The sequence below is a fragment of the Columba livia genome, chromosome 16 (genome assembly GCF_036013475.1).
Source record: "Columba livia isolate bColLiv1 breed racing homer chromosome 16, bColLiv1.pat.W.v2, whole genome shotgun sequence".
Classification (NCBI taxonomy): domain Eukaryota; kingdom Metazoa; phylum Chordata; class Aves; order Columbiformes; family Columbidae; genus Columba; species Columba livia.
In genome coordinates this window covers 6,973,830-6,999,787 of record NC_088617.1, presented here as the reverse complement: position 1 = coordinate 6,999,787, position 25,958 = coordinate 6,973,830, and the positions used below count along the sequence as shown (strand labels likewise).

Genomic DNA, 25,958 nt, shown 5'->3' with positions numbered 1-25,958 from the left:
GGCAGCTGCCAGCACCGGGACCCGGAGCAGCTGGGGTGGTTTGCAGCATGCAGGCAGCTCCAACCACCTATTTTCTATCATTTTCACATCTTCTGTTTCCAGATTGAGCGCAGACAATTTTGCCCACACAACAAAAGCTCCTACTGACCTCTATAAAAAGGGATGGGATGCTTTGGTGTTATCGCATGTGCTCGGCAGCCCTTTTGGCTGGAAAAATAAATGAATGTGAGAAGATCCCGGCAGTGCCGGGGTTGAAATAACCCCCTCATCCATGCAGTCAAGTCTTTCAGACTCCACATCACTCCAAGTACAAGGTTTTATTTTCCTTTATTGAAGCACACAAGTAGCCACCTAGGAAATTGTCATGTACACTGCAGTAATTGTAAAATCGAACCAACACAACCATTTCAGCAGAGAATTCAAGAGCCTGCGCTTCAGCCAATCGCAAGCCTTTAATTCCATAGGCACAGTACAATAAAGCTTTTGCTCTCAGGTTTTTGTTGCTCTTCTCATAACAAACTCCACTGAGCATTGAACAGAATGCCGGAACACATTCACTGCAAGGGCCACAGAATTACCCAAAAGCTTAGTAAATGCACATTTATTGAGTACTTCATTATGTAAGATCATTGCAGCATTGTCATTATAACAAAATCCATATTTAAAAAAATGCCAAACACTGGTATATTTTCTTTTTTCAGAGGACATTAATCTATTTAAAAACCCACCCAAGAACGACAAAGGTAGGGTGGCTGTTCCTTAGCCAGCCACTAATGAAAACTTCCCTGCTCCCTAATGGCACTGCAAGAAGAGCCCGGCCGGTGTCTCCCAGCTCCATGCACAACCGTACAGCAGGTGATGGGCTGGGAAAACTCAAGGTTGCTCACTGACCAAGGCTACTATTTAATCCATGAACACAAGAGCCCACCAAACTCATTTTTTTCCAGGGCGTGGATGCAGCTTGCTGGCAATGCAGTTCTCAGGGAGTTCTCCCAAGCGTGCTTGGGGGTTGTATGAGATTTCCTAGTGAGTGCTTGGGGATAAACATCCATCACAAAGTGCTTAAAGTGCCCAGATTTCCTCCTCCCCCTGCATTATTCAGAGGAAGTGCTAATTGCAAAGTTTGCTATGGTATCCCTCTGGATTCCCAATCAAATGCTAATCATCATGAAAATCATCCCAGCTTGAACAGTTTACAAGGGATCTGGGTCCTATACGTGGGACACTGGTATTGCATCTATATTTTAAGCCCAACCGTAAGGGAAACACTCTACATAGAAATATAACATTCGATTCTTTTATACAGCATATATAAAGAACATGACAGCATTAAAATATTGGCAAATTGATACATTAAAAATACAGAATCTCATAGACCAGAGCACAAGAAATATATTCACATGAAATCTGTACAGTCCGGACAAAGCTGCCGGTTCTCGCGCTGGAGTTGACCTCCCATCTCCAAACGGAGGTTGTTGCTTTGCTTCCCCATCAGCACCACTGGCCACTGCTGCCCAGATTTCCCCAGGGTTTTGTGCCACAGGGAGAACACAAGTCTGCTGTCCCTGCCAGCACGGAGGGCACTCAGCGGCTAAAATCTTTGGGAACGCTTTCATTATCAAATGAAAGGATGGGGTATTTCATTTTCCACAGAGGTCTGGCCTACTGGGAAAAATCCATCTGTGATTGGCAGGAGGGGTCGGACCTCAGCAGCATTTCCCCAAGTGCTCTAAGCATCACAGATCTCATTTCATTTAAAAAATAATAATAACAATAAACTATCTTTTATATGGTTTCTGCACCACTTATCTCATGTGGAGCAGGTGGGACTGGTTTAGGCTGCCCCTCCCACCAGAAATGTCCATGTCTCCTGGAGGAGCTGCTGTTCTGACTTGTCTGAAATGTTTTCCTCTATACATAAATACATGTATATATAGGCCACTTCGTTCCTTCCTCCTCTCACCAAGGAAGATCCCCAAGGCGTGCTTGGCAAGATGAAATCCTATGTTATAGTTGTTCCTATAGCACTATAGAAATGTGTATATACAGACGCATTCTGTCCATTATTACAATGGAAAAACAGGCTTAAAAAACAAGCAAACAAAAAGCAATAGCAGCATGTAAACAAGGATTTGTGTTCCTTTAATCCATCTTCCTCCTCTTCTGAGGGACATTCCTCAGTTTTGACGGTCCCTTCTCATCCCCTGTTCCCCTCTCAGGGGTTTTACTGCAGGTCCCATCCCCAGGAGCTGCCGTTGTCCCCAAGCTCCCATCACGGGGCAGGCTGAATTTCCCTTTCCAGCAGCTCCCTCCTCCTCCCGCATCCTTCCCTTCCTGATGACTCATCCCGGAGATGATCTTGGGTTTGGTTTTTTTTTTTTTGTCTGACGGCTGCTGCCCACTTTGGCTTCAGCAGAGTCTAATTTCAGAGCGATGCCGCAGGAACAAAACCTGCACACAAGCGCCTGGTGAGCCACATGAGCTGTTGGTATCTTCAACAACTCAGAGGAAAAAAAGAAATGGAACAGTCTGCATTTTGTCTGTCTCCCAGCAGCAAAAGTGTAAGTTGCAGGAGCAATGCCTGTTTCAAACCCTTAATTCCTGAATTCTCAACAGTGTTGCAAACCACCAGGGTTCTGCAGGAATCAAAGGGCTGATTTCAAACGTTCCTCAGTGCAAGGTGCACTGAAAGTACAAAGCATCAAACAGGCTCACTTTTCCTGCATGCTCTCGCAGTATCCGCTTTTCCCAACCCCCAAAATCGTTTCCTTGGTTTCTCGCCTCTGAGTTTTGAGGTCCTGCTAAAGAGCCGTTATCTGAGTTAGCTCTGATGTGGGGGTGGTTGGACTCTGCTGGGCGACAGCCACCATGGGAATTTCCATGCCTAGTCATGCCGGATTGTTAGTCCCCTCCGAGTTCTTGCAGGCATAAGCCACATCCTTGGCGATGCTGCACATTCTGTTGGACATCTGGAGCTCGGTCCTGAAGGCAGTGGGGAAGCAGAACTTCTTGAAGCAGGCCTTGAAGTTCTCGTCTAAGAAGGCGTATAGCACGGGGTTCAGGCTGCTGTTGGCATAGCCCAGTGCGGTGCAGAAGCAGGAGATGGCCAACTCCAGCTCGCTCTCTGCCTTGGCACCCAAACACTGGACCAGCACGAAAATCTGGATGGGAGTCCAGCAAATGATGAAGACGGCGACAACCACCAGGACCATTCGGGTGATGCGCCTCAGGTTGCGGTCCTTCTCCTTGGAGCCTGAGAGAACACGGACGTTCTTCAGTCTTCTGATCATGAGACTGTAGCAAATGGTGATGATCAACACGGGGATCATAAAGGAGAAGAGAAAGACACAGATGCCAAACACTGGATCCCAGTAATCCACGGGTGAAGGGAGTTTAATTAGACAATCGATTTCTGTGAATCAAAAAGATAAAAAGGAAGGGAAGATCAGCAAACCCATATCAAGAAGAAAAAACATTTCGTTTAGTTTAGGCATGTTTAATACTGGGGAAAAAAAGTGGTGCAGAGATGCAAAGAGCTAAGGTGGCTTTACAATAGAGAGCTCATCACACCGACAAAACTAGTACTCCTTCTTCTGGCCACCAACACTCCCACCCCACGGATGCCCTTTTACTGACCGTTGTTTTCATTCTCTGCAGACCCCATGACCATCGCTGGGATGCCGAAGACGGAGGCCAGTGCCCAGATGCAGACATTCACCACTTTGGCCTTGTGGGGAGTGCGGATGTCCAGCGCTTTGATGGGGTGGCAGATAGCAATGTAGCGGTCCACGCTCATCATTGTCAGGGTGAAGGTGCTTGTGAACATGTTGTAGTAGTCTATGGAGATGGCAATCTTGCAGAGGACATTGCCAAAGGGCCAGAAGCCCAGGAACGTGTCTGTACCCTGGAAGGGTAAGGTCATCAGACACAAGGTGTCAGCCAGAGCGAGATTAAAGATGTAGATGTTGGTTGCTGTCTTCATCTTGGTGAATCTGAAATGTCAGAATGAGCAGCGGTTAGAGCTCCACCGGACCGTGATGGGTAAGACATTGAAGTCTACGATTTCTGTCACTTTAGGAAGAAAATGCTGTATTTTCCTTATGTAACAAGAGCCTGAACTCCACCCTTTGCTTTCTACCCCCCACGTGCTTATCAACACACAGCTCAGCCCCTACAACAGCACAAACGGTGCCTTCACAATCACTTTCATGGGCAGAAGCTTTATTCCCAAAGACTGCAAGTAAGGACTGTGACAGCCTGAGGCTGTCAACTCGGACTGTGCTTTTTGAAAAGTCACTTTAGTGAGGCTAATCTAGGATGTCATCAGATCTAGCTTCTTTATTATAAGTAGTAGTGAGAGCTTTACTCAGTAAGCTAATCTGAAAGGCATCATATGGTCCAGGGGGAAGTTGATTAGCCATTTTGTATGGGCTCGTAGCCAAAGACTGTGGCTAATGCGAGCTACCGAATCAGAAAGGGCAAATGGCCAGCGGAAAACTAGTGATGAATGAGGTTTGTATCAGAAATCAAAATATTGCAATGAATCTTTCTAAAGAAAGAGATAGTTTGGGGATAAAGTCATGAATAAACTCTACTTTAAAAGGGTTTTTTTAATTTCCATGTTACTTTTATCACAGGAACCAACTACCCCAAAAGAAGATTCACCTTGCTCATCACCTTTTTACGGATGGGAAATGATCAAAGAAAGATATGATCACATACCCAAGGACACATGCAGAGTCTGCAGAAAGGGAAACTCAATTGCGATTCTGCGAATCTAATGTTTCAGCTCCAGGATGTTCCTCTCACGGGCAAAATAAGAGCTCAAATAGGTATCATTTCAAAACTACAGCTCATCTACCATTTACTACACTAATAGCTTTTGCAGAAATGTTGCCAGAAACGGCAGACAGTGATGTGTGTTATTAACAGAGAGCAAGTTCATTTGACGGTAACACTTAAACCCGTAAACTGCCACACTATTTGCCGTTTGACATGTGTTGGAATATTACAGGGTCTGATCTGACCTAAAAAGCCCTTTTTGTCAAACCGATTCAGAACAGCAAACCCACAACTGCAGTCCTCAGCAGTGTATCCTCCCTGACGATCCAAGTTCCACCTCTTGATAGATTACTTGAATGCTCAGAGGAACATTATCACTGCCACACTCTGAACTCTGCTGAGACACATGGTGACCTGGCCAGATTTGCAAGAATAGCAGCCAGAAAATCCACAATCCAGAATATAAAGTCTTTTTTTTACTTCTCTTAGAGCTCTGAGCTGTGCTTGTATTACAAGTCAGATGTTTGGAAGTGCTATCTACCCAACTGTGGCTTCAGAACGCAAGAAAAACAATTCTACGTTGGACCTTGAAAGCCAAGGTAAGCTTTTGGAGCACTGATGGAAACGCTTGAGGTCCTCACACAAACCTGGACCAGGCTCCTCCTGGCCCAGAAATCCCAGCAGCCAACAACGGTGGTGGGTTCTCAGAAAGCCAGCCCAGATAAACTCATATAACCCAAACCAGAAGAGGAAAAATACCTACTTTGAAGGAATAAACAAGCAAAATGCTTTGCAAATCCAACTAGGCAACTGTCAGGGCTTTAACACTTTGGGATTTTCTAATCAGAATTACACAGAAACAAACCCCAGAGCAGCATCTCGGGTCTGTGAGTTTTGCTTTATTTGTTTGGATTCTTGCACTTGGAATAAAGGAGGTGATGAATCCAGGGAGCATGAGATAGGTCTGTGAATGGATTCAGACACTTTCCCCTCTAGGTTAGCACAGGGATAATTAAATTAAGTTAAATCACTGCTCTTTACCAGCCCACACAAAAATAAGTATTGGCAGCTCAGGACATTATTCAGTCACCTAAGCCTGTGCTAGCAAAGCTCTCCTGGAAGCTCTAGTCTCCCTCTGCACACCACAGACCTGGCTGGGCTTGCTCAAGCTTCCCAAAGGTCAAGTTTATTTCAGTCTGTTCTTCCCAAAGGACTGGACTCGCAGGCAATTCATCACAACACACCTCTAACCTTCGCTGCTTTTACTGGTGTTGCAACTTGAGGGAATAACACTTGTGGTTTTGAACAAGCGATGAGCAACTTCACTGTGAAACAGGAAAATGAGAGGTCGCTTCGGTTTTCTTTTATTGACCAGTGGGAGAAACAAGCAGCGATTCACCCACCTCTACCACCAGCATCCACAGGGGACAACGTCACCTTAGACACAGCCCTGTCCCCAACACAGGGAAAAGTTTGGGGCATCTCAGCGAACCCTGAGCTTGGGATGTGCAGGTTACAAACCTTCAGCTTTGTTCTCTCCACCCCAGGAGACCCCCTGGCCCCACTTCAGGACAATTCTCAGCAAGAATTCAGAGTCCAGGTGCAATTGCTCAGCCTGGTCCTGCAAAAACTGCTCTCCCCAACGCACAGATCCTTCTCTGCTGCCCCTTTTGTCACTTACCTTCTCCCCAAGGTGACAGCACAGCCACCATCCCTCGATGCAGGGACATACTGGGGCAGCTGTTTCATCGCTTACTTCCTTCAAGTGGGTTTTAAGGCTGATTTTGTGCTCTTGAAAAGGTGGGGAAAATTAATTTGCACCTAATTAATTACTTCTAGCTCTGCTTTCTCTGCACTCTGAGAGCCAACAGCCATTATCCCAAACAACTAATGTTCCCAAACATCTCCAGAATGTTCAGTACAAACAAAAAATCAATTAATCACTTCTCGGTAGGATTAACCTCTTTTTTCCTTTTCCTCTGGGAACTGAAAGTGTTCTCTTTCTTAATCTACACAAAAAAAAAAAAAAAAAAATACAAATTAAACCCTCAGGCTCCAGGAGGCACCTCAGGTCCCCCACATGGCACAGCTTTGATGCAGACAAGCCCGTGGCCTCCACTGAGGACATTAACTCCCCACTGAGCCACTTTCTTGCACTCGGTCACGGAGGCAATTTCCTAATGGAGCATCTCCCACCGGGCAGTTCTCAGCTCTCCAGCCAGCTCCACCTTTGTCATCAAAGTAATCGCTTTTGCTCTGCTTCTCCTGCCCACTGAAGCCTACAAGAAATAAAAACAACACCTGGATATCAGCTCAGCACTCAGCTTCCCCCTCCTTTTTGCTGAAGTAAAGCTCAAGCAGCGTTACCTGGAACAAAGCTGGGCTTTAGTGAGGGGACCCATGGTTTGGGAGAGGAGATGGGTAGAAAAAGGCTCTTCCACATATGGGGCTTTGAGGTCCTGTTTTTCACCAGGATGGATTCTGTCCCCGGCTGAGCTGCAAACCTGTTTGAGCACCACTCCCTCCTTCGCACGCAGGGACACCCCAGGGTGAAGGACCAGCCAGCTGCTAGAAACCCACCACACGGTTGCAGAGTGACCAGAGTGAAGCCTTCAGCCTTGGGGAGCCGCGGCATCACCTCCACAAGCCCTCTGCCTCTTGATTTTGGTTGTCGTAGATCCAGCTAATTGGGATGCAGACAGTGCTGTTCACCTCAAGCAGCTCCCTCTGTCCCCACCCCACGCCCTGGCATCAGTGACAGCCTTGGCCACCCTCCACAGACAAGCACAGAGAAGCAAAACTAAGCAGAAAAGGCTCAGGGAGGATTTTTGCAGAGCTGTTCCCAGCCTCTGATGGTGGAAATAAGCACCAGTTCACTGACATCTCTGCTCCCAACCTGCTCTCAGGCCATCAGTTGTACGAAGCTGATATTTGATCTGGCACGTACCACTGTAATCTGTCTTCCCAGCCATACACCCACACCATGCTCTCCATGTCCCTGCTGCTCTGATCACCTTTTCAGAGTCCACATCATCCTGAAATTACCCAATTCAAGCCAGTTTATTTTTAATGGCCACAAAAAAAAAAAAAAGGAAAAAGTTAAATAACTTTGGACTATGAAGCCAGGCACCCAGGCACTACAGCACAAGCAGCCACCAATGCCAGGATATAAAAAACCATTAATTACCTGGCAGGATGGTGATGGACTAGCAGGGGTTAATGACTCTGCTGCCAGCCAGGGTGAGCACTGATGCTTTAGGAAAGAGGATTTTCTTGCCCTTTGAGCCTGGACACTGTGTTTAGGTGACTGCAATGAAAAAAAGAGCACTGCCCTCCCTCATTCACGCACTCCATGGGGACCTGTATGGACGGGGACATTGTGTGGCCCCAATTGCCGCCGTGCTGAGGGCAGAGCTGGGTGGCCGCTGCTGCAAAAGCCTCTGTGACTCACAGGGATGCTCACGCACCCCTGAGCAGGCAATTGGCCACCAGGAACGATGCTTGGGTCTAAGGGAGGCTTTTGTCAGCATCCCTCCTGCAGCAAGGTGTTCTCATCCCTGTTCACCTGCCACACCTGCCTCTGCTGAACTGCTTGTCTCCTAAATGTTGCTGGGAATCACCCAGTCCCTGAAAAGCACTGGGAACACCTCACACTAAACAAAGAATTACTGCTGCACAGGAGTAATCCCTTCCCACTGAAGGCAAGGGAAACCAAGAGCCCTCCAGCACATATCAGAGCTGCAGGAGCTGTTTTAGCAGGGGACACACAGGGCTGCTATGAGCCATATGGCTCATAGAGGGCTTGGAAAGTGGGGAGCTGCAGACCTGCCCCTTGCAGCAGGTCCCCCTGCTGCTCACCTCACCATTCTCCCTCAGCTCCAGTCACTCTACGCAGCACAGAGCCCTTGGCCCGGGTTTCCTTTCTCTACGAATTGCAACAACTGCATTCTATTTTTTGCCAGGAAAAACTAAAAGAGGCTAATTTGGAGAGAGCTGAAGTCTCAGATGGCCCCACCAATGTCCGCTGGGTCCCCACTGCCTTAAACACTCACTCGATTTCAGCTCTGAGACACACAGCTGGTCGAGGCTCTTCCCTTAGAAAGCTTTCTATTAAGCAATCAGCATCTCCGCAATGTCATAATTAACTTCATTTTCCCTGTCTCAGCACAGCCAGCTGCCCTCACCCTGTTCTCAGGGATCAATGCTGTTTTCAAGCAGAATAACAGCTGGCGCAGCCATCCCCAGGCACGTCCCCATCACATCCTCATCCTAGTGCTTCACCTGGGAGCAGGGAACAAAAATGTAGGGGCCTGACAGCCCTAATCTGCCTAAAATGCTCTGAAACAGTGTTCTTCACCAGGGAGAGCTGAGCATCCCCAGCACTTTTCTGGCTCCCAACAGAGAGCTGCAAAGAGAAGGGCCCCAGAAATGAGGCATCATCGCTGCTGTGTTCAAACCAGGTGAGCAGAGCTGACGCTGAGGAAGGAAAAATCCTCCAAACCAGCCCTGCTGAGCATCGCAGCAGCATGATGGAGAAGCAGACAAGAAAGGACTTCCTGGGCCAGAAGCTGCACATTGTCCCTGGTCTCTTTGGTGGCAGCTTGGGGGTCTCTGTCACGCCCTGTGCAGCAACACTTGGGTCACCATCACCTCCAGCCCCATGGGTCACCCACCCCCAGGGCCATTGCAAGAACAATACGCCCCCTTCCCCTTTGCTTTTCTTCCTAAAAAAAATAATTTACAAACTAATTTACAGTTAATTCAATTTTCTTCTTAGCATCATGTCAAGAAAACAACCAGCGTTGCACCCACTGATTCAATCAGATACTAAAAGCAATTGGCTTATGAAGTCTGGGCAACAACAGGAGCCACTAGTGCAAGTTATTTCCCTGCTCATGGCAATGGGGTTGGAGGAGATGACCTTTGAAGGTCCCTTCTAACCCAAACTATTCTGTGGAAGCTCTCGGGCATACAGCCAATAGATCAGAGGGACCTCAGCAGCTTCGCTTCCCCCATCCTCCCCCCAAACCCTCTCTGCCTTGCGCTGTTCAGCTCCTTGTTTCACATTAATTAAAGCACAGTACAGGAAATATATGCAGCAGAGAGCAAACAGCAGCAGGAGGAGGAGGAGAGGCTTTATCTCTGCTGGAGGAACCCCACAATGAGCAGAACAAAGCCCAGACCAGGCAGGTTCCCACAACAGACCCTTCACCATCCAGGAAACTGTATTCCTGACAAGAGCCTTTCTCCGTCTTATCCAATTAGTGCTGCTCAGCATTAGGAGTGGATTGATAGTCACATGATGACCATCTCTATAAATTAATCATTCCAACTGTTAAATCACTCCAAATGTAATAGAGGTGTAAGCTGGGTTCTCCAACAGAGGGGAAAACCCAGAGGAGGCTTTGAATCTGTATTTTTTTGTGCAAAATACCGGGAGATTTTAAACTTTTCCCTTGGTGATGCAAAAAATTCATTCAAGAGGAACAAAAAACAAGCCTTGCTGATGCCTCCAATTTCCTAAAGTGCCAATATTAGAGTCTTTGTATTTCCCAACTCCTTCAAAAACAGGAAACAATTACTGACTACATCACTGTACCATTCTTTTGATGGAAGATAATACACCATTTTCTTACAGGTCATGTAACATGTTGAAGACTGGTTATCCCTAGTGAAGTATAAGCATGGAAAGAGGCAAAAACCCCAGCTTTTGGAGAGTGCATCATACCTACAGATGGCAGGGGTGCAGCACAGAGGGTTTACCAGTCTTTTTTCCATTAATAGAAGAGATGTATCATTATGAGTCCCAAAACCCCACATTGACTTACCAGCAACCAACTTTCAACCTACTTAAAAAGATGCTATTTAAGGCATGATGCCCAGAAGCACCAAAGCTCCAGGCTGAGGAGAAAAGCCTGTGCTTAGGACATCATTACCATCCTCCTTGCATGGCCACTAATTCGGAAGCTCTCCTTGAGCCCACATACATGGCCAGGGTCAAGAATTTGAGATATTGAGTCCAGTTTATCACCAAACTTGTTCATGATCTCAATAGACAGGCCAAGGAGAAGAAAATCCTGGGCAGAAATAACCAAAAGTTGCAATTACGGACCCAAGGAGGGTCATTTCCCTGGGTATAACTCAGTGTTAGTCTCAGCTCAGCCCTGAGCTCCCAGGAGACACTGATGGGGAGGACCAGGGGAAACAGCAGCTTCTTCACACTGCTCTAGTTCAGTTGTAACTTCCCCAGCACACATTATTCAAGGGACCCCTCCAGGCTCACAGAAAAGGTTTTCTGGAAAAAAAGAGGTGAATCTAAAAAAAAAAAGAAAAAAGGAATTCCCAAGTAATTAAAGCTTCTTTTAGCTCTTCATATATGTAGGGATTGACTGAATAAAGGAGAAACACATGGAGAAGGCCTGGGGGAGATGAGGGTGACACGTGTCTCCAGTTTTCAATTGCTTAGAACAAGCAAAATGCAGAAGACATGAAAAAAAAAAAAAAAAAGCTAACTTTGAGGGCAATTCCAGTGCTAAATCCCACTTTCTTTTCTTGGGTCTCATCCAGACAGAAGGTACCAAAGCCAAAAAGAAGCAGAACAGAAGCCATCATTTTGAAAGCCTGGTCCAACACAGTCATGGCACATGGCCACCCAACCAGGATGCTGCTTTGGGACATTCAGCCTTGGTGATGCCCCAGGCTGGATCCTGCTGCCCACATCCCACGAGACCTTTGCAGACAGGGAGAAGATTTCTGCCAAGGCTTCTCCTCCTGACACACATCTGAGGTTCACCCATGGGACAGCAACTCCCTTGCACACCGATCACCCCAGGGAGCTGCATCACCATGGGACAGGGACTTCTCAGTCCTCACCCCACTTACACACACAAACACTGAGCTTACTCTGATGTTTGCTACCACACTGAACAGAAACACGAGCTCTCCAAACATGGCACTGCTGCCCTGCAAACCTCCTCTCTGCATCTCCAGACTCCCCAGGGCCAACATGATTCCTTCTCCCTGCCACAAACTCCTTGGTAGAAAGAGCATGGACAGACTGCTTGATGAACAGTCATGTTGCTTTGCCCTTGCAGCAGAGAATTAGCCACCGTTCACCACCCTGCGATACCAAAGACTTCATTTTGCAGCCTCTCCCCCAGCCAAGTTTTCTGTATTCAAGGGAAAGATGCTTTGGAAGCAGCAGGGCTCCTGGCAAGAGTGAGACTGAATCTCATAAGTGTCTGAATACCTGCTAAATATTTTCATCCTCTGTTGGAGGAAAAAACATATTCAAATTTTCCACTGAAGGTGGTGAGAGCCTGGCCCAGGTTCCCCAGAGAGGTGGTAGATGAACCATCCCTGGAAACATCCCAGGACAGGCTGGACGGGGCTCTGAGCAACCTGAGCTGGTGAAGATGTCCCTGTCATGGCAGGAGTGGCACTGGATGAGCCGGGAAGGTCCCTTCCCACCCAAACTATTCTATGATCCTGTCTTTTCTGTGCTGGCAGCACCCACCTGCATTAGGAATCTGCTCCAAGACATGAATAAAATGGAAGCTCACTCTTTAACACACAGGGTACAGAGATCAGAAGTGAGTTGCTGGCATTTAACACAGAATCACAGCCCTAATGGTTACATGAACTTATTTTGTGCTTACAGGAGGGAACAGAGTTTCTGATTCCAGGAAACAGGGTGGTTCAAACCACAGCAGAACCAGACAGGGACACTTAAAATGCCCTCAATGTTCAGGGAGGCTGGATAGAACACACGTTGTGCTCCGTCCCTCTGCAAAGGTCCCGCTGCTCTCCCAACTTCAACGTGAAGAGCCAGAGAAGTTGCCTTTGACTCTGCAGCATCATGTCACATTTTTGCCTATAGTTTCCAAAGGGTTGGCAGAGCTACACCTGTGATTTTTTTTCCGCTGTAAAATAAGACTGAGCCTCCCAGCAGACCATTTCCCTTGCAACTATATGGAGGTTTGGGAAGTGCCGGTTCCCAGATGGAGCAGCACCTGCAGCCACAGCTGAGGAGCCAGACAGGGCATGGGAGGGACAGGTCCTGGTAAAGGTCCAGCACACCCTGGCAGCAGGAGATGCTCCTGGCACTTCACTGTCCCTCCCCAGGGACATCCAGCTCCCTGCCCAGCAGTTTACAAAAATTTTTTAAAAAGCCATTTTTTTAGCAGATCTGATCACTCTGTTCCATTCTCTGGGTTAAACTTTAGGAGGCACCAGAGGGCAGCTGAAAGCTGGTGGGAACCTTCATCACAGCCTAGGAAGGGAGAAAAAAAAATAAAGCCAAAACAGTAAAACAAATGCCACATCATTATCTCTATAGCACATCGCAATTACCAGGGAAGCACCTGCCTGCTTCACCAGCACCAGGGATTTCAGGGGAAGGTCTGCCTGGCTCACAGCCCTTGCCCGGAGCCCCCATCTTGCTCCTGCATGTCCTACCTGACGATGACATACATGACGGAGCAGTTGCCCACCAACCCCACGATGCACACAATGGAGTAGACAACCACGATGGTGATCTTGATGCTCAGCGGCAGGAAACTGTCCCCGGTGCCGTTGTTGAACCAGTTACTGGGGAGAAAGCTCAGGTTCAGCATGGAGGAGTCATTCAGTAGCTTTCTCAGGTCAGGATCTTCCAAAATATGGGCAGGGAAGAGTGGGTCCATCCTGAAACACTAGCCTGTACCAAGGACCTGGAGCACCAAAGAGACAGTTTTAAGATCCACGGGTAGCACGGGACCGTAGCAAAGCATGTGCATGAGAAACGCGGGGGGAGAAGAGTGATTTATTGCCAGGGAGGTCACAGCTGCCCTCAAACCTCCCCAAAAGCATTTTAAAGGGATGCAACCCCAAAAGCTTGGTGCATCCTGAGCGCCCAGGGAGCTCCCACATTTCTCCACACCTCCGGCACAGGGAACGTGCAGTCTGCACAACGCCAGCTCTCCTCAGCCTTGGATGCTCCCACCTGCCTCCTCCAGCTCCGTGAGTCCCCATATGCGGCTTTGTGCCCCCAAACCTCCCCGCTGTGCCTCTCTGAGAACCACCGCAGCCTCCGGCTGGGGGCTCAACCTGCCGCTCAGGCACACCCCCCCCGGCCTTGATTCAGCCCCGGTAAAACAGCAGGAAAAGACTAAAGTTGAAAATAAACCCCACTGGCTCCTTACCTGGGTGGAGGGATCCTCTCTAGCGCTGCTCCCTGCCCCGTGGCTCTGCTCCCCGGGGCCGCATCCAGGTACCCCGGGATGGAGGTGACAAAGCCGGAGGCTCCGCTTCGGAGGCGGCCGGTGGAAGGGGGAGGCGGTGAGGGGCTGGTCCTCGCAGGCAGGGATGCTGCCAGAGCAGGGGGCTGCACCCCGGAGCCCACGTTTTTAAGGAAAAGGGAGGGATGGGGAGAGGGAGGGAGGACGGACGGCGGCTGGGCAGAGCCAGCCCCGGCTGCCTGGCTGCTCCCACTGCGTAAGAGAAAAGCGGAGGGGGGAAGGAGAAAAAGGAGGGGGGAAGCATAATAAATAACCAAAGGCACCAAACAGAAAGCGAGCCCACACCTGCGAGCCCAAGGGCAGCGTCCTCCCCCCGCTCCGACCTTCCACCGCTCCATCCCATCCCCGGAGCCGGGTCCAGAACCGCCCCCCCCAACCCTGCCGCAGCCCCCAGCGGGGGAGGGGACCCGCATACCTGGGGGGCTCCTGGCTGGAGGTGATGGAAGGAAGAGGTATGGGGGTATATAGGGGACACGTTTTCGGGAAGAGAATTCCGCCCTCCTCTGCAATCGTGCAACCTGAAGGTTGTGCTAGCGCAGGAGAAGCGGAATGGGGAATATGACCTAGAAACTGGCAAAGATACAAGGAGGACTAAGAGCTGAGGGGGGAGAAAAATTGTCAGTATTTAGTATTCTCATAGCAGCACTGGCTAAAGGTCATTTTGTAACCCAAAACATCCTGCAGTTAGAGCAGCACATTTCTTTTCAGAAGCTGCAGTGGCACATTCATCATCTCCAGACAGGGTGATCCATGCAGAGCCCACAGGTCCCAGTCTGGCCATGGGACACTGACCTTGACAGACCCAGTGCTGAAGAGCTGCAGAGCCACCCTGTATGCCAGTCCCCCACACAAGGTGCAAAGAGAACTTTGGGGTCCATCCCCAGTTTGATCCCAGCTCAGGGGCATATTGACTGCTGAGAACTAGAGCTGAATGGTCCAGTGCCTCTGGCCATCTGTAGAATTTCCCCGAAAAAGCCATTTCCCAAGAATTTGTGTTGGGGACACAAGCAGAGACACACAGATCAGATCCAATTTGGGGCACGTCGTTATTGCCCAGGAGATGGAGAGAAGGAAAACGAGCTTTTGAACAGCAAATGCTGCTTCTCTTCCAAAGACCATGCACAACCCAACGCAGAAGGCACATTCTGCTCCAGTTCTGCTTCAACGAATAACTGGGGATATTTAGCACATAAGTTGCATCTTCTTTACATAGAATGTAGCAGTATGGTAATGCATGGTGATTTTCGTGAATGCTTCCACAAGAACAGGTTTCAGCTCTATCAGAGAACAACGGGGAAAAAAACATGACCCAGGGATACAGCCTTCTTGTGAAAGATATCAGGTCCTAATGCTTGAAGAAGTTTTTTATGTCAGTCCATTAACAGGAGAGTGAGAAAAAAAATACTAGGCATTACTTTAATTGTTAATGGATTGATTTTCAAAGGCTGAAAGAAGGACAGCAGTAAATCAGCACAAGAGAGCCCAGCTGGACAGCCCAGGAGTCCATGAGAGTGTTTGCAAATGCAGCTTTGCTCCTCTCTGCTGGCTCCCACCCCAAGAAATGCACTTAGCCCTTTGCATACTCATTTTATGGTAATTCCGTGCAGCAAATACAGCATGTTCACCTATTTATCTTCTTGTTGTGCTTGTTTTGACTCGAGACAGCCTAGTGTTTCAGAATGACTGCTGTAAAAGGGGACCAGGACTGCCACCTTGAACTACTGACAGCCAAGACACGCTTTGTGCCTGGGATAAAAATCTGTTCCAAAAATTCTCCTCCTCCTCCCATCTAGCATCTTCACACTGCTCAGCCCTCTGCACAGGAAAAAGCCCAGGGTGCTCATGCTGCACCTTTGGTCCCAGTCTCACTATTCCATATGATTTGAGCCCAATGCTAATTCAACCATGAAGAGATCTGTCCCTCCAAAACATCTCATGGTATCTCCCATTCCAGTCTTCTCAGGATCCCGGGCATGAGGGGGACAGTCATTTTGAGAGCAGGAGACTGGCCAGATTTCTTCCTCATCAGAAGTCTTCCCCATGTCCACTGGGATCTCTGCACCAAGGCTGAGAAGGAAGGGCACCAACATTTCACCCATATGACAAAACGAGCAAGTCAAAAACACATTCATGGTGTAAATATATATATTTTTTTTTCCTCAACCCCACTTTCAATTGAATATCTGCAAAATAAGATTCAAACTGAATATACAGAAAAGTCTTTTAATTGGCTAAATAATTAGAATAGTCATAAAAAAATTAAAATCTATCCCAGAGCAAGCTTTGCACATATTTGGGGCTTGGGGTTTTTTGCAAATTTTCAGAGGCTTATATTATAAAGAACCACAGCTGGGGCCCAAGCAGGCTTGTTCTCTGCTTGGTTAACAGATATCTATACATTGGCAGAGGCAGCACCCTGGGCTTTCCCCACATACCTATAGCATAACTATCCCAAACTCCTGGAGCATCAGTACAGCCTACCCAGCCAAGGATGAACAAACGTTATCTATTTCAAGTTAATCTAGTTCAAGCACCAATAATTATATGTACTATTGTTTCAACCAGGTTGACTTGACAGACACTGCTCCTAAATGTGGAGAATTTTTGCTGCTTTTGCAGAAAACAGCCCACAGCCACCTGCATCTCATAATAGCAACAGCCCACAGGTTTTTTGCCTTTCAGGAGGGGAAGACGTCTGCATGTCAGAGCTGCTTTGCCACCTTTAGCACAGTTTGCCAACCTGTTTAATCAAGGCCATCGTGAGCAGAGAATTAATTTTGCAAGCAGTGAAATCATTTCTCATGCAGGGAACAAGCGCTTGGGGAGGATGGGAGGAAGGCTGGGGGGATGTGGAGAGGCTGGAAAGTGAAGGTTCAAAAATGCAGCTGTCACCCCAGCAATGACGGGCACCTGCCAAAGGCTAATTAGCTGAGTTTGTACCACAGCCACTAGCGGCAGGTGAAATTTGTTCTTAGGACACGAGCAGTCATGTAAATTCAGCAACCAAGAACAGGCACACACAGGGGGATGAGAAGCCTCATCTCTCCCACCAGTGTCCACAGCACAACCACTGGAAACATCTCTGGTTAATACAAACACCATCGTCCACCCATCAGAGCGGGTGGTGCTGGCAGAACTTTGCCACTGGAAACCCATTCCCACAGGTGTCACAGCTCACGCTATGACTGGGGACTCAGCAGTCCTCCACAAAGCGGTGACAAATTCTGTTCCTGGTGTGATTTTATAAATCATGTAACAACGCAAGGCAAGAGAGGCTCCAGAAGTGGATTATCTGCCCTCCATTGCCAAAGGACTTGTTCAAAGAATGAGAAATAGCATCTATTAAGAAGGGAGACATTGACTTCTTCGATATTTGCAATAATACATATTCATTGTAGCTTCTGTATTTGCTCCACCAGACTCCTTTAGAGACAGCAGAAATCTCTGCAGAGCCTCTTTGGCAATGCGAGGCATCAGAATAAAGAAAGAAAACCAGAATAAAGAAAGAAAACCAGAATAACTGCTCACAATGAGCAAACGGGCTTAGGAACAAACACACCATGGAAAAAAGATTCCCACTGACTTCAGCCCATGTTGGGACACTACTTAAAAAGCCAGGCCCACTGAGGGTCAGCAGGATGTCACAGGCCATGTCCACACCTCTTTCAAAGTCCCCATTTCCCTCCCATGACCATTGAACTTCTCAGGGAGAGCCCATCAGAGACAAGACCTCAGGATGCACACAGTAGGGTGATGGTGAGGGTCCAGTCCACATCACAGGGACTGTATATCCCATCTACTCTTAGACCCAGCCATATATATAACAAGCCCAGACACCTGCACTCAGCCTTTGGTTCCAGCCAGCAGAGAGAAGCAGCTGAGCTCCCGCAGCCCCACGTCCCTGCGAGGCAGCTCCACCTGCCCACTCTGGGGTCAGCAACCTGAAAACCCAACAGCGCTGCTGGCTGGTAACCCCCTGCCCATCCCTGAGCCTGCAAGCCAGAAACTGATCCATAGGAATGGGTGTATTATACAATAAAACAACTTAATGCAAGAGACAGCTGATCCCCAGGGGCACCTCGCTAACAGAGCTGGCGTCAATTGATTCCTCTTTCTAAAATAGCAGGACAGCAAAACAAGTATAATTCATTCCCATTTCAAGCACAAATACAAAGAAAATCTCTACACTTCTACCTATCTTTTTCCTCCAATTTGTTCTCCCGTTCCCAAAGCCGCAGAGTTACAATATCAAGAAATACATCAGCTCTTGCTACATTCCCTGGGACCACGTAAGGGGAGAAGAAAGAGCCACTTAGCCTTCAAAACTTGAGCGCAACCTCACAGGAGGAGTCGGTTCAGTCCTATTCCAGTCTCTCCCATGTCTCCATGACCTGCTCGTGCCCTTTGGTCACATCCAAATACAGCGGCCACCAAGATCAGAGGCCCCACACCCCCAAGCTACAAAGGTTCATGGTAAGGAAAATAACCAGATGCACTTAATGCCAGCAGCATTTTGAAGAATATCACGTGCAGTGGTGAGCCTGATCCTCACCACTTAAAAATAATTAAAGTGGGTTCTGCTTTCACCAAAACTTCATTTAGAGCAAAATACCTCAAGCTCTAGCAGGAAAAAGAGAGTACATGATGCTACCCACTTCACTGATATTTTATTGTTTGCCATCATTATTTGCAATTTTCCAGGGACTGATTATTTCAGGTGATTGTGCATGAGGCCATTAACAATCCTCTCCACAGTATCATATGCTTTTTTACAGCCTTATTCCCCTTTGCACCTCAAACCCATCAACCTTAAGGTGAGCAAATCCCTAAACTCTTGCAAGAGAGAAACCCCTCCTCCGTTCTTCCTCCCGTCATTACCTCACTCAGGGCACTGATTCTGGTTTTTTAAATCTATCATTCTGGGAATGGGCTCTCAGCATCCAGGGCTCACTATCTGGGGGTCCCCACAGCCCCAGTGCTGGGAGAGGAAAGGTCTCTGATTTCGGGAAAGGAAATGATGGTTGCATGATTTACACAGGTACTCAGTATGAAACTGAAGCAGATGCTGAATTCAGATTCTCCAAGCTCCATCCCAGCACTTTAACCTCTTACCCCTTCAGGAGGAAAACATCTTTGTGCTCAGATGGCGATTTTCACAGAAGTCCTTCAAAGCAAGGACCTGCTTATCACCTCTGTGCTGAAGTCATTTTATGTAGTGAACAGCCTTAAGAGCAGTAAATTCACTGCAAAGACTCCAGCACCCAGATATTCAGCATCCATTTGCTGTCTGCCTTCCCCAAAGAGGTGTCACTCAAGATCTTACTGTTATTTGGATCAATAGCAGCTGATGCCTGATAACTCACTTTTGGGCAGTTTGTTTTCACAGTTTCATCCCACCTGGATGCAGTTTCAGCAGCTTTCCCTTGTTCCATTTTCTAGCAAGAGGAAACAATAGATGTTTTCTGCACATTACAAGCAACTGTAGAGAGAAAAATATTCCCATCAGTTTTTCAAAGGCTTGAATGTCTGTCTTGAAAAGACTCCAGTCGTTAACAGATCTATAACTAGGAAGAACTAGGTAGAGGATATGTATGTAAATAACATGCAACAAGCAGCAGATATGCAATATCTCCTCACATATGCTATTTATGCAGCTGTCATGCTCATTATGAAGATGTCATGCACAGAGCCATGCCAGGAGGACCGTACACACACTCCAACTCCCCATCGTTTTATGTGGGACCGAGAGTCAATAGCCCTGCTAAGATAAGCTGGTTCCAGCAAAGCTGTGCTGCTTCACAGGAGCCAAAAACCCAGGGCTGAAGGTCTGAGAGAACAGGAAAACACTTCTACATTTGTGTCACAGGGATGCCAGTGAGTGCAACCACCCATAGGACCATGAGCACACATATACTGAGTGTGCCCAAGTGCACTGGTGACTATGAGAGGGGCTGTCCAGCACCCCAAGCTGCTCAGCTGTCCCTCCCATGAAGGAAATTGTACCATTCTCCTACTAAAATAATATTTAACCCTCATCGAGAACCTCACCCACCTCACCCCAAGTCAAAGCCTTACCTAGAGGTTGCTTGGTCCCACAGGGCTGATCTGCTCCACATGCCCCCTCACCCTCCACACCACCAAACCTCCTTCCCCAACCCCACATTGACCTTCTATCCCTCACCCACCCAACCTGCATCACCTGCACTCGTTACAGGGTGAAATTGTGTCACCTGGGTCTGCTCCTCTCCATGGGCTCTTCCAGCCTCAGCAAAGCTCGGAGCACAAATCATGGCTTGGGAACTGCGAGAAGTTTTCAGACCTGGCTCAGCAAAAGCATTGATGCTGGGACTGAGTGTGTGTGATTAAGCCAGGCATCAGGATGTGAAAAACTGTGCAAAAAGTCCCTAAGAAACACATATCCTACTACAATCTCCTCTTCTGAATGTGAAAAATTGTGTGAAAGATCTTTAAGAAATAGACACCCTACTGCAGTTTTCACTACTGGGCTCTCAGAAACGCAAATGGAACAAATTTAGGGGCTGTTATTTAAGAGGTGAAGAGATTGAGACCTTCCAAGAGAGCGATCCATTGCAGAAGTGGTTGGATCGTTTGCTGACCATCACGTGTCTCGGAAGCCACCCCAAGTGGGGTTTAGCTGCACTTTGGCACCTCATCCTTTCTCTCGCACTCCTGCCAGGCCTGTCCCCAGCTCAGTCCCAGCCTCTGAACCTCTCATTACTTCCCCTAAATTGTCCTCAAGGTCATTTTGCTTCATATTTTCTGCTTTTTCCAGACTTTCGTCCTCCATCACCTTCGCTGAGGCAGCATCTACTTGAGTCCATCTCCCAGAGCAGTGTGAGCTCAGTGCCGGAGGCAGGACCTGCCAGCTACACTAATCGCACAAATAAAGATTGACTTTTTACACCGTGCTTCTCCTGCAGAAACCCAGACAGTGCTGCACACTCTACAAACTCATTTATGAGATGGATGGAGGGGGAGAGATACCAGGAGATGAGAGTAAAGGAGCATCCTGGAGAGGTAAAAATGTCTGAGCCTTGCAAAGTGCTGCCATGCCAGTAGATCTGCAGCCATGAGAGCCATACAAATCGAGGGCAATGTCATCTGAAAGGAACGTCCCACCAGTGACAGGACACCCACCCCTCCATGGCTTTACCACCCATCCGCTCGCCAGCACCATCCCAGCCATGAGCATCCCCAGTCCCCATTTATCACATCTCTTGCTCACATCACCTCCTCTCAAAGCATTTTTGTTTGCTCTGTTCCAAACAGTCCAGCACCAATACAAACCGGACCAGATTTTGCCCTGGAAACCATCCCAGTTTGCTGAGAAATTCAAATAGCATCCACAAGAGCTAAAGCTTTGAGACCACGGATATGCCCAGATATCACATTGCTCAGATCTCAGCAACATCAAAGGGTGGAACAGCTGTGACACACGAAACTGGGACATTTCACATGCTTTTGTGAAATCTTATTACTAATTTGTTGTTTGGGTTTTTTTTTCCACTATAAAGTAGTGTCTTAGATTCAATCCAGTAAGTAAGGGAGGTTTTCTAATTTTTTGGCATGCTCTGTGGGACAGGAAACCTATTCCCCCCACCCAGGTCTCATCAAGACATCTGAGCACCAAACTTCCACATTTTGGAATGATAAAGTAGCAACAGAGCTGCCTTGAGGAACTTAAAAACAGTTTAAAACATCTAATTCCTCTGGGATCTCATTTAATTCATTTCTGTAGGCACTTCGGGAGACCTTTGCCATATCTGTATTATTATTATTACTATTACTATGTATGTTGAATGCTTCCAGCTACCACTGCTGATGTGTGGTTGAAGCTGCCTAGTTCTAACATAATAAAAATGCTGCACAGGGCAGGGTCAACCCTGGGAGCAATTTCTCCTCCCTGCCCTGACAGCCTGTGTCCCACGATTCTGAAACAGCCACCACACGCTGCCTGAGCTTTCACCGCATCTTCATATATCAGTGTATCCCCAAGACTGGCTGTTCTAGGAAGATGTTCCTGCAGGTTGTTCCCAAGGGCTGAGGTTTGGTGCGGTTGGCCTAAGTCCTTGCTCTGCATTGAGGGTCAATCCATGTGAGAAGACAGACTCAAGAACAAAAAAAAAAAATCTTCAAGCTGTTTTGGAAATTAATTCTTTTTTTTTTTTTTTTTTTTAAAGCCCCAAAATTAGGAAGCTCAGTTGCGATCTTACCCTCATATGAGATCACCCCACAAGCTGAAGCGTCATCTCATGCAATCAAATTGTTTCATGAAAATCTCAATGTGGGCTGAGGAAAGGGAAAAAGCAGGGAAATGGCATCTTCAATATTGTGTCTGGAGCTCAGGGGCAATTACACTTGTGGAGGTCTGGATCTGTGCTTTCCTGCTGACTTTGGTCTTTCAGACAAGATGAATTAGATTTGACAATATACTTGGAGTTGCTTCTACTGACTTTAAACTGGATACTGAAGCAGTTCAATGCCACAGTCACCAAGGCTGCTTGTTAAATTTTTCCCAAGGATGCCTTTTACTGCATCCTCATTGCAAATCTCAGAGTAAGACAGTAAAATTTAAGTTATTTAATGAGCCTGTCTTATTACTGTCCTCCTCCTTGCCCTTGTTTTCTTCATTTAAGCCTTCAGGTCGTGAGCCATTACAGAGCAGTACCCATTAAAAACTCCCAAGCCCATGAAATGGGCTCCTCTGCACCTCCTGAGCTCTTCCATAGGTTTGCAAATCCCCTTGGAACCAGCAGGTGATGCTGAAGCAGAAAACATGGAGTTCATTCTCTCTTCCATTAGGCTTTTTATTTTCCTTCCATAAAATTCATAAGTGAGAAAAATACTGTAATCTTGGTGGGGGATTTAGAAAGTGTAGGATATAAATGATGACATGTAGCATATGGCTTTGTTCTCACTGTGTAGAGTCAGCTTTTCAATCCCAGGGAATATACACGGGATCTCTCGCACCTAGGATGGAGTGAGGACACCTGAAAGAAAACAGGAGTATTTCTCTAGTGGAAGGTTAGTGTGGTCTCAGCTTCCCTTGAGCTGACCTTCTCACAGCAAAGCCCCAAAGCTGCACTTTTCTGACCTCGCTGTGACATTCCCAGGGTGTGACAGACACCACATGTCCCTGGGCAGGTGTTGGAGTGAACACTGTGGGCAGCAGCTGCACCAGGAGACTCGTGCTCAGCATCTTCCTAATTTCTAGTGCAAACATAAGGCTGGCAGTAAATGACCCTGTCTGAAGCCAGAAGAGGTGGCTTTTTCCTCTCCAAGGAACACATCAGCAGCAGTTCATGGGAGTCATACTGATTCGTGAGTCTCCCCAGCAAATCACCTTGATAGTTTTCCCTTGAAGCCTGAACATCGCTAGGGTTAGCAGTGCTACAGATCCACCTCTCTGAGTTGTTATGCTGCTTTTAGTGCTTGAGCTGATTTCAGGTGAGATCTCTGCTTGTGAGAGAGATCATAATTATTAGGTATTATTTAGATAAGAATAAAAATAAGAAATCGATATGTCATCTCTAAATACCAGCAAGATCTCTTGCTGTTGCCAGTGTTCCCATATAGACACAAAATCTTCACCACCCACCACTGCAGGGGAGCCTGAACCCCTGCACAGCCCCCACTCAGCTTCTACCTCCAGCCAGCCCCAGCACACATCTGGCCAGTCCATCCAGATGTGCAGCCACCTCCTCCTCCCCAGCTGCCACCAGGGGCAAGCGCAGCTGCAGCGGCATCCTCGCCCCAAAACGTTCATACCTGTAACCGGGGCAGACCCTGTCCCAGTGCCCTACACGCCACTCACCTTCTGTAGCTGTCACCCATGTGATGTGAAAAGAGGGATCCCATGGACTAAAAATGGCTTTTGCCTTGCGGTTGGGCTACTGATGTAGCTCCAGGAGGGATAACTTGTTTTGTTCCCCTGACCATTCCTTGGCTTTTCCTTTAACTGGCAGCTCAAGTATGTGATATGTGCTAATTCTGTTCAGACAAAAATCTAAAGAAAAAAAAAAAAATCAAATCAGTAGTTTTACCAGAAACATTAAACTGCAGAGAAGAGACACTTGATAGGCAGCCTCCACTCCAGGGGATGGGAAATGAAAAAGATCTTCCTGACAAGCAATGACATTTGAAAGTGTTGCCAAACTTCAGGAGCTGCAGGGGAAACAAACTTCAGTATTCTAAGGGAAGAGTTTGACACCTTCAGTCCTGCCCCGCTCAAGACCCAAACATCCAGAAGACCGTGGCCACCAGCAAATTCACCAGCGGCGCCACAACACCCCACTTTCTGTGTATTATATTTACAACACTGTGTGTAAATTGGGGGCTGCAACACACTGACCCACACATGCAAAGACACGGGTGGGCACGCAGAGAGAACCTGCACACAGGTTTTCATCCATCCTGCTGGGGCTAATGGGTTTGCACAGGGGATGTCTTTGTCCCTCCGTCCTCCATTGCTTTACCTACAAAAATGCCTGAAACCCCTGGTTCCTTCCACAAAAACCAAGAGCAACCCCTGGTAGCTCAGGGCTCTGCAGCATGCCTTTATTTCCAGCATGGAAATGTACTGGCCTTAAAAGTTTTGCTTGATGCATATTTTTGTAAAGGTTTTAGCTCCTTTTATTTTTCTTCCCCTGGGGATTTAGTTCAGTTGATGTGCACTGATCCCCCTGAAAGTACACGCACCACGAGGATCCAAACAAAACAAAGACCACAAGTTCAAGGAAAACTTTCATATTCCCTCAATCCTAGATGAATTCCATCCACATTTTCCTGCAGTTCCAGCCTCACACAGCCTTTTTCCCCAGAAAGAAATGATGCCACAAACATTTTCTTAAAAACTCCAGCTATAAGGTAAGAGCCAAATCCTGGGTAAAAGTCATGGTGACCTTGACGGAAAATAAATGTGAAACACTCCAAGTCCTCCATGGTGTCCTCCCATGACATGGGCTACCCCAGCTGCAGAAAATGTCACCTCTGGCAACCAGATGGTGTGATTGAAAATTAATTTCTAGGAAAAAAAAATAAAAGGAAGAAACAAAGAAAGAAAACATATTTGCTTTCATTCTAAGAAATACCAGGTGCAGCTGCTGTCCTCAGGAGAGCATTGGAAAAATCATATCCTGGTTAGCTGGGGCTGTTGGGTTTTTTGCTCCTTAATGTGACAGATACAGCAAAAGCTGACAAGGGAGTTGGCCAAGGCACATGAAAGCCTGGGAAGCCAGAGGAGAGCTCTGCTCTGTCCGCCGGCAGCTGCCTGTGCCCGAGATGCAGCAAAGGGCTCTCGAGAGTCGGCCGGGAATTCAGGAGCGACGAGACAGTTTATGGAAGGCAGTAAACACGTGCTGCTCCAAATGCAAGCCCTGCCAGTGCTGCCATAAACACACACAGCAGTGACTTCCAAATTCTTACCCCCTGCAAGTCTATGCTCATGCATTTTCTATTAATCTGTTTGCAGTGCATTTGCAGTACTCTGGGCTGAAGCATTGCCTCAATCCCTCTGTGCAGGTCTGTCAGCACCATGGAACAGTTTGGGTTGAAGGGCCCTTCCCAGCTCATCCAGTGCCACCCCTGCTATGAACAGGGACATCTTCACCAATTCAGGTTGCTCAGAGCCCCGTCCAGCCCGGCCTGGGATGTCTCCAGGGATGGTTCATCCACCACCTCTCGGGGCAACCTGGACCAGGCTCTCACCGTAAAAAATTTCTTCCTCTTCCTCCTACCCCAAAAAAACACAAGGACCTTTCTCATCCTCAGCGATCCCCTTGCCAGTGCTGAGCCTCCACCCTGAGTTACAGTAGAGCACCAGCCAGATCTCCTTCATCACAGCCCTAGACAACGGGGTATATTTAAAAACCACAGGAA

General features: G+C 47.6%; 1 protein-coding gene and 1 long non-coding RNA gene across 3 annotated transcripts in view; both read right to left on the bottom strand.

Annotated features, from left to right (window-relative positions):
* Positions 1-308: 308 nt before the first annotated feature.
* OPRL1 (opioid related nociceptin receptor 1) lies at positions 309-14,630 on the bottom strand. Its single transcript, XM_065032293.1, has 5 exons — positions 14,476-14,630; positions 13,965-14,252; positions 13,240-13,493; positions 3,637-3,992; positions 309-3,412 (listed from the first exon to the last, which is right to left on the bottom strand). Exons 3-5 carry the CDS (start codon positions 13,464-13,466, stop codon positions 2,889-2,891), a joined length of 1,107 nt encoding a protein of 368 aa, XP_064888365.1. The 5' UTR covers positions 13,467-13,493; positions 13,965-14,252; positions 14,476-14,630; the 3' UTR covers positions 309-2,888.
* A 5,758-nt stretch (positions 14,631-20,388) lies between these two features.
* The window catches only part of LOC135575259 (uncharacterized), a 39,267-nt gene continuing 33,697 nt past the window's right edge, over positions 20,389-25,958 (bottom strand). For both annotated transcript variants that reach the window (XR_002409222.2, XR_010466494.1), the window contains exons 2-3: positions 23,896-24,087; positions 20,389-23,071 (exon numbers count right to left, since the gene is read on the bottom strand). This is a non-coding gene — a long non-coding RNA (uncharacterized LOC135575259). The remainder of the gene's footprint in view (positions 23,072-23,895; positions 24,088-25,958) is intronic.